The 8,381-nt window shown below is 51.8% G+C and overlaps 1 protein-coding gene across 2 annotated transcripts; it reads right to left on the reverse strand.

The window, feature by feature from the left end:
* Positions 1–3,194: 3,194 nt before the first annotated feature.
* On the reverse strand, positions 3,195–6,363 carry LOC114227349 (binder of sperm protein homolog 2-like). 2 transcript variants are annotated; one of them, XM_054710998.1, is made up of 4 exons: positions 6,253–6,363; positions 5,730–5,870; positions 4,523–4,670; positions 3,195–3,539 (listed from the first exon to the last, which is right to left on the reverse strand). In XM_054710998.1, the coding sequence occupies exons 2-4, from the start codon at positions 5,836–5,838 to the stop codon at positions 3,533–3,535; spliced, it is 264 nt and encodes an 87-aa protein (XP_054566973.1). In that variant the 5' UTR covers positions 5,839–5,870; positions 6,253–6,363; the 3' UTR covers positions 3,195–3,532. The 2 variants fall into 2 exon arrangements, with proteins under 2 accessions (XP_054566973.1, XP_054566972.1); XM_054710997.1 differs by having other exon boundaries at positions 6,109–6,363.
* Positions 6,364–8,381: the final 2,018 nt, after the last annotated feature.

Genomic DNA, 8,381 nt, shown 5'->3' on the forward strand with positions numbered 1-8,381 from the left:
CCCTGCCAATGCCTGAGTGTATTGGGGAAACTGAGGCAGGCCCCTTCCTGGGGGGTGTGGGACTTCTGACAGCCTTGGCAATGTTCCTTGGACTACATGGTGGTCCATACGCTTCTACCCAGCCCTCCTCCCTCTCTCTCCCTCGGGGTCAGGCTCGCATCTCAGCCCATGGCTCTCCCGGCCTTCCCGGTTCCTCCTCTACTTGTTCTCACTGGAGCTTCTCCCCCAATAGAGTCCTTGGTGTATAACTCCATTTAATCCCACCTCGGGGTCTGCCCCTCCAAGGACCCAGGCAAGCACTCTTTCTACAGCCTCCTCCCTCTCCCCTGCTTCCACTCTATAGACAAGGGCCAGGGGACCGTGAACCTGGTCCTGTCGCTCCTCTGCTCAGAGCCTCTGTGGCTCCCGGAGCCTCACCATGGCCCCCAGGGCCTTGCCCGTTGTCCAAGCCTGTCACCTCCAACCTCTCTATTCCACTCTCCCCGGATGCACCTCTCTGGGCACTTGGCCTCCTTGGGCCTCTGACATGCCAAGCTCAGCCTGCTCCCTGCCCCGGGACTCTCTTCCCTTCACTGCCTGCACGGCTCATGCCCTGCTGCCCTCCGTCTGTGCACAAATGCCACCTCCTCAGGGAGGCCTCCCTGACCACCCCAGCTAAGACTGCACACCTTCCCCCCCTCCTCCCTGTCCTTCTCACTGCCTCACGGTTCCCCTGAGCCTGGGCCCCATTGTCACACTGCGTGTCTCCCTTGCTTAGCTGCTTGGTCTGTCTCCCCCACCAGAGTGTAAGCTCCATGAGGACCGGTGCTTGGTCTTGTCGGAGCCCAGACATGCCAGGCCCGGAGCAGGTGTCCATCACTGTGAGTGAATGGTGAGAGGAAGGACCAAAAGCAAGGGAGGGAGGAGGGGAGGAGGAGGAGGTCCTGGTGACTCACAGCGATGGTCAGCCTGAGGGGGTCCCCTCAGGCCCAGCTGTCCCAGGCTCAGACCTCACACTCTTAGGGCCCCGTGCTGTCCGCCAGAGGTCGCGGATGACCAGGGGCCTGTTGAGAGCGACAGCACAGGTGCTTGCTGGGCAGGAGGGGCTGCGGCTCAGGAACCACTGGACGCCAGCCCCGTCCTGGGTGGCTGGCAGGTCAGGGCCAGGTGCCGGTGTTCTCCACGAGGTTCAGGCGTGGGGACACGATGCGGGCTTGGTCAGCCTCTTGGGAAACACGTGTATTTAATCCTTTTTCATCACCCACAGCTGGGGGAAGAGGAGAGCGCAACAGAGGAGGGGAAGGTGCAGGGACCCTTCCCAGGCTCCTGCCCAGGCGGGGCCCTCAGGGCTTTCCAAGGAGGTACTAGTATGTGTCGTGTTGTGCGTTATTTGTGTGTGTGTGTGTGTGTGTGTGTGTGTGTGTGTGTGTGCACACACTCTGCATACGGTTGCATTGTGTGAGTGGTACATGCAAGTCTTTTGTGTATGAGTGTGTGTTGTGTGATGATGATGTGAACATATTATGGACAAGAGGCCAGGTGCATGAAATTCGTGTGCACGGGAAGGGGGGTGTGTGTGTCCCTCAGCCCAGCCTGCACCCTCTCCAATCTGGGACCCCTCAAGGGATGTCGGACTGCCCTCTCACAATCCAGGACTGCTGGCTCCCAACTACTCGCCTGCCTGCCAGCCTGATCACCCCCAAACCACTCCTCTGCCAGCCTGATTGACGCCTAACTGCTCCCCTGCTGGCCTGGTCACCCCCAACTGCCCTCCCCTGCAGGCCTGATCCTCCCTAACTGCCCTCCCCTGCCGGCCATCTTGCGGCAGCCATCTTGTGTCCACATGGGGGCAGCCATCTTTGATCACATGGGGGTGGCCATCTTGTGTGTTGGAGTGATGGTCAATTTGCATATTACTCTTTTATTAGATAGGATTTTGTGTGTATGGAGTGTGTGGATGTATTTTGTGTGTGTGAGGTGTGTCTGTTGTATATGTGTATGTTGTGTGTGTGTATATGTTTTGCAATTGTGAGGTATGGGTATTGTACATAAGCATGTGTGTGGGTGTGTACTGTCATATATTTTTTCTGTACATGAGTGTATGTTGTCTGTGGTATTTGCATGTGCTATGCATATGGATGTGTGTGTAGTGTGTGGACACATTGGATGTATGTCTTCTTGTGTGTCAGTTATGTGCCTGTGTGGAGGGTGTTGAATGTACATGTGGTGTTTTCTGTGTTACATGTGAAAATCTTGAGTGTCTGTAATGTGCGTGTTGTGTGTATGTTATCTATAGGGTGGACAAAAGTAGGTTTTTAGTTGTGAGTACATGAAACAGAGTTTATTCTAGTATTATTCTTTTATTTATTTACTAGAGGCCCAATGCATGAAATTTGTGTGCTCAGGGAGATGGAGAGATAATCCCTTAGCCTGGCCTGTGCCCTCTCGCAGTTCAGGAGCTGCTTGATGGATCGCCCCAAATATGTAGGCCCTGCCCACCCAGCTGGGGCTCTGCAATGGATTGCCCCCACAGGGGGAGGCCCCGCCACAGCACTGCCATGGGATAGCCTGGGCTTCCCTCTTTGGGGCATCATGGAGCCCCCCAATTGATCAATCACCCCAATAGCCAGAGGCCTGGGCCTCCCTCTGCAGGGTGATCATGGGGTGATGGCCAGACCCCAACCAATCGCATTGCACCTGTCTTGGCTGGCCTGGCACCAGTGGGTGTCATAGCGTGGTCGTCTGGAAGGTCGTCAGGATGGTCATTCTGCTGTTTGGTCATTTGGTCAATTTGCATATTATTATTATAGATTCTTTTTTTTTAATCCTCACCCAAGGGTATTGGTTTTTTAGAGGGAAGGGAGAGAGAGGGAGAGAGGAAGGGAGAGAGAGGAGAGAGAGAGAGCGAGAGAGAGAGAGAGAGAGAGAGAGAGAGAGAGAGAGAGACATTGATTGGTTGCCTCCCATATGTGCCCCAATTGACCTGACATTGAACCCGCAACCTAACTATGTGCCCTGACTGGGAATCAAACCCACAACCTTGGCATCTCAGGATGATGCTCTAACCAACTGCTCTACCCGGCCAGAACATTTTGGAAGTAAAGGTGATGTTTGCATAACTTGGCAACTGTACTCAATACCACTACGTTTTTATCTTTAAAGTAGTTCATTGTATGCCATGGATTTTACCTCAAACAATTAAAAGTGTACATTATACTTAATTAATAATTTCAAGAGTTGTGTGAGGGGAAGCTGGAGTTTCTTTTGAGAGTTTAGTTAACTTGCCAAAGAGGATACCGTCAGCGATTCATCAGGACCTTGATTTGAATGCAGGTTCTTCCCCACAGATGCCCTGCTGGTCCCCCGCCCCCAGGGCCAAGGAGGCATTGATCACCACCGAGCTTCTTCGGCTGTGCCTGGTTTCAGAGAAGGAGTCATCCACGTGGGAGAGGGATCCAATCTTTATTGGTCAGAATGATCCGGGAAAAGACCTATTTTGAGAGGCAGCTTATGAATCCTGTAACTTCTGTCCCTTCGTGAACACCAAGACTCACTATACTCTGTGGAAGAAAAGCAGAGGTGAAGGTCATGCTCTGTCTCCATCTTCCAGGATAACCTCTCCCCAGTGGGAGATCTGGTCTACCCGCTTCCCCCCCCCCCCCAAGAACTAACATAAGTTCATGGAATAGGGGAGGGTGGAAGGGTGTTGGAGGTCAGTGGCCTGAGGATGGGTGGAAGCATTTCTCCCTCACTCTCAAGCACACAGTCATGTTTATTTGTTTTGTTTTGGGTTTTGTTGTTTTTTTTTTTTTGGTTAATCCTCACTGGAGGCTATTTTTTCCCATTGATTTTAGAGAGTGGAAGGGAGTGGGGAGGGGGAAAGAGGAGAGAGAGAAACACTGAGTGAGAGACCCACATCAGTTGGTTGCCTCCTGCGGGAAACCTGCCACCCAGGTACGTGCCCTTGACTGGACTTGAACCCAAGACCCTTCGGCCAACGCTCTAGCCACCAAGCAACTCTGTCCGGGGGCTGTTTGTGTTTTATCGCTGTGGCTGCTTTTGTGCCACGAGGCGGAGTTGAGTCTGTGAGAGACCATACGGCCTTCGAAGCTGGAAAGACTTACTACTGGGCCCTTAGAGACGCGTTTGCTGACCCCTGGCCTAAGCCATCAGCAGATCATCTAGACCTCAACTTCCCTCCCCATTAATCAAGAGGGTTCCCCACTTTAAGAGATGTCTAAGACAGCCGAAACCGGTTTGGCTCAGTGGATAGAGCGTTGGCCTGTGGACTCAAGGGTCCCAGGTTCGATTCCAGTCAAGGGCATGTACCTTGGTTGCGGGCACATCCCCAGTAGGGGGGTGTGCAAGAGGCAGCTGATCGATGTTTCTCTCTCATCGATGTTTCTAACTCTCTATCCCTCTCTCTTCCTCTCTGTAAAAAGTCAATAAATAAAAAAAATTTTTTTAAAAAGAGTATTAAGAGATGTCTAAGACAAACCCCCCTCCCCCCCACACACACCCCATCCTTCCCCAGCCAACGTACTTGTAAGGAGAGCACTGCTTCCATTTTCCATCTGCATCATAATTACTGGTCAATGAGCACCAAGTCCGGTTAAAAATGTAGCCTTCCTTGGTGCACTTCTGAACGTATTTATTTCTGAAGCGAAAAGGGAAGGTACACACCGGGGGGTCTGCAGAGAAAGAGAGGAGCAGAAGGAGAAACATGAACATAGAAAGTCTCACAGTTGCCCTGGCCAGTTTGCTCAGTGGTTAGAGCGTTAGCCCATGGACCAAAGGCTCACAGGTTCGATTCTTGATCAAGGGCACATACCTCAGTTCCAGGCTGTGTGCAGGAGGCAACCCATGGGTGTGTGTCTCTCACATCAATGTTTCTCTCTCCCCGCCTCCTCCCTCCCCTCCACTTCCTCAAAAAAAAAATCAATGGAAAGCCCTGGCTGGTTTGGCTCAATGAATAAAGCATCAGCCTGTGGACTGAAAGGTCCCTTGTTCGATTTCAATCAAGGGCACATGCCCGTGTTTCGGAATCCATCCCCAGTAGGAGGCGGGCAGGAGGTGGGCAGGTGGCAGCCAATCAATTAGTCTCTCTCATCATTGATGTTTCTATCTCTCTCTCCTTCTCACTCTCCCTTCCTCTCTGAAATCAATAAAACTATTTTTTTTAAAAAAACCCCACATGTGTTTCTCTAAAAAAAAAAAAAAAAAAAAATCAATGGAAAAAAATATCCTCGGGTGAGGATTAAGAAATCTGTATAGTATAAAAGCCTAATATGCTAAGTGGTTGACTGATTGGTCACTATGATGTGCACTGACCACCAGGGGGCAGACGCTCCAACCAGTAGGTTAGCTTGCTGCTGTGGTCCGGCCGATCAGGACAGAGCGAGATGGGGCCGGACACTCCCTGGAGCCCTCCCACGGTCCCTCCCGCAGTTCCTCCCTGGCCACCGGCCCTGATCAGCCCCAATGGCCAGCCAGGCGGGAGGACCCCACCCGTGCACGAATTTTGTGCACTGGGCCTCTAGTAATAATAAAAGAAAGTCTTATGGCTGACATTGTGAAACTAACAGCGCTTGCTGTCTTTCCTGCACCCAATTACTTTCAAAGTGGTTAGAACAAGTTGAAAAGCCAGGATTGGACTCCATTTTATCCAACGCCCCAAATCGTGTAGCCCGATGCTTTCAATCACTTCTTGGATCCGAGGCTTGGAGCCAGTCCCTGGGAGGGACACTCACCATTGCCCGTGCAGTAGCGCCACCTGCCCTGGAATTTCTTGTCCAGAGAGCACCAGGCATAATCGCTGTGCACAGAGATGCAGTTGTAGTAGATTATGTCTCCGTACATAAATGGGAAGACACAGGGAGTGCTGAAATATTCTGGGAAAGAGGAGAACATGGCCAACGGGATCCCGCTTACAAGAGGAGTTGACGTTCTGCTGCCCCCAAATCCACGTGGCCAGTCCCTGACACCTTGCCGTGCGTGGCACAGAGCATACGTGGGTCAGAGGAAGCCTTATCTCATCCCGCTAAGGATGAGAGCTGATTGGGAGCTGCCTCGAGCAGGTGGCTTCCATTCCAGGAAAGTCCCCCAGAGACTGGACACCCATCTCCTAACCTGAAATTCTGGTCTCTCTGAGAGTCCCCTTTCCCTCTCTGCTAGGAAAAGAAACCTCAGCCTTCTGAAGGTGGCCCTTAAGCATCTCTCAGAGGGATTCTCTTCCCTCCACACCATTGCTCATGAGCGAGCATTTAGCCTTGCCTTGACCACGGCAATAAGTTATTCCTGGATACGTTCAACCTTTTGTCCCGTCATTCTTCCCAAGAGTGTTCTTTCTTAAACACTAACTGGACCCTGCCACTGACTGTTGCTCTAAAGACTAGAATTGGCATTGAAATAGCCGTGATTCCCTCTTGATCTGGTTCCCCGGACACCTCCAGCCTCACCTTGACCACCTGTGATCTCTGTGAGCTGGGAAGGCCACGCCCCTTGCCTGCTCCCGTGCAGCCTATAGGTGAGTCTCCATGAAATGCCCTTGAACACCCACACTATGCTAGATCCACTTGTACTGAACTTGTGTATTGGTTCCCTTTTTTCCATTTATTTGGCAGGTAGTGACCTGTTCAGAGTTGTTCTCGTTTGTCAGGAATGACCACAGGTTTCCTGTTCAAAGCTAGACCCATATTATCAACTGGCACAGAATAGAAACTTAATAAATATTGGTTGGTCTTTCATAATAAGCCTGAAATAATTTTGATGCAAGATTCACTTATTTTTACTATTTAGCAATTACTTATTATTTATCAATATACATTATCTATATTTACTATTAATTACATTATTATTTTAACAATTATGTCAGAACTTTTATTACTTCACTATTTAACTATATTGTTGTGTTTATCATTTAATATTTCAAACCAGAGGCCCAGTGTGCAAAATTTGTGCACTGGAAGGCGGGGTCCCTCAGCCCAGCCTGTGCCCTCTCGCAGTCCAGGACCCCTTGGAGGATGGCCGGCTGCCAGCTTAGGCCTGATGACCCTGGGGATCGGGCCTAAGCCGGCAGTCGGACATCCCTCTTGCAATCCAGGATCCCTCACTCCTTACCGCTCTGCTCACTGCTTCTCAGCCCTGCCTCGGAGCGGGGAGAAGTTCCACCACCACTGCTCTGCTCACCAGCCATGAGCCCGGCTTCGGCTGAGTGGCCACTCCCTCTGTGGGAGCACACTGACCACCAGGGGGCAGCTCCTGCATTGAGCATCTGGTGGTCAGTGCGCATCATAGCGACTGGTCATTCCGCCCTTAACGGTCGCTTAGGCTTTTATTATATAGGTTATTATAACAATTTTATTAGCATTAGTTATTACTATGTTCATGATTAATGAACTATCTATACTAATAAAAGGGTAATATGCTAATTAGACTGGGAGACCTTCCAGATGTCCTTCCAGACAAAGCCATGGTGGCGGGGCTGAGGCAGAAGCAGTTAGGAGTGATCAGGCTGGCAGGGGAGGGCAGTTGGGGGCAAGGAGGCCAGCAGGGGGAGGCAGTTGGGGACGAGGAGGCAGGCAGGAGGGGGAAGTTGGGGGCAAGCAAGCTGGCAGTGAGTAGCAGTTGGGGACGAGGTGGCCAGCGGGGGGCGGGGGCAGTTGGGGGTGAGCAGGCAGGCATGGAGAAAGCAGTTGGGGGAGAGCAGGCCGGCGGGGGGGGGGCAGTTGGGGGCGATCAGGTCAGCGGGGGGGGCAGTTGGGGGCAAGCAGGCTGGCAGGCAGAGTGGTTAGGTGTGATTAGGCAGGCAGGCAGGCAGGTGAGTGGTTAGGAGGCAGTGGTCCCAGATTGAAAGAGGGTCCCAGACTGGAGAGGGTGCAGGCTGGGCTGAGAGACAACCCCCTCCCCCCGTGCACGAATTTTGTGCACCGGGCCACTAGTTATTCATACAAGAAGCTATTTTATAGCTTCCCCTATGCTGACATAGTGTGGTGCATGATTTACAAACGCCAACATTTACTGATTTCCTTACTTCGGTCCAATGACCTGGGTACTGTCATTGGGCTCCTCCCCAGGTCCACTTGGGTCCTCCACCTGTGCTCCCTGTACACAGAGCAACGCTGCTGCCCGCTGCTCTGAAAACAGCTTCCTTCTGACGCCAGAAGCAAGGGAGCTGAAGGGCTGCGTTTCCCACCATATGCCCTCGGCCGTGTTGGCCAAACCCCCCAAACATGTAATCGCTGATGGAAGTAGTTTACAGGCAGGGGTATGTGTGTGGTGGGGGAGGGGGGGGTGCTAACATTTCAGATGCTAACAAATAAAGAAATGTCTCCCCACCTGGAGCTGGAGCATGTAAATGGATATTGAATTCTGAAAGAGAAAAAAAAAAGGGTAAAATGTAG

The sequence above is a fragment of the Eptesicus fuscus genome, chromosome 21, assembly GCF_027574615.1.
Source record: "Eptesicus fuscus isolate TK198812 chromosome 21, DD_ASM_mEF_20220401, whole genome shotgun sequence".
Taxonomy (NCBI): Eukaryota; Metazoa; Chordata; class Mammalia; order Chiroptera; family Vespertilionidae; genus Eptesicus; species Eptesicus fuscus.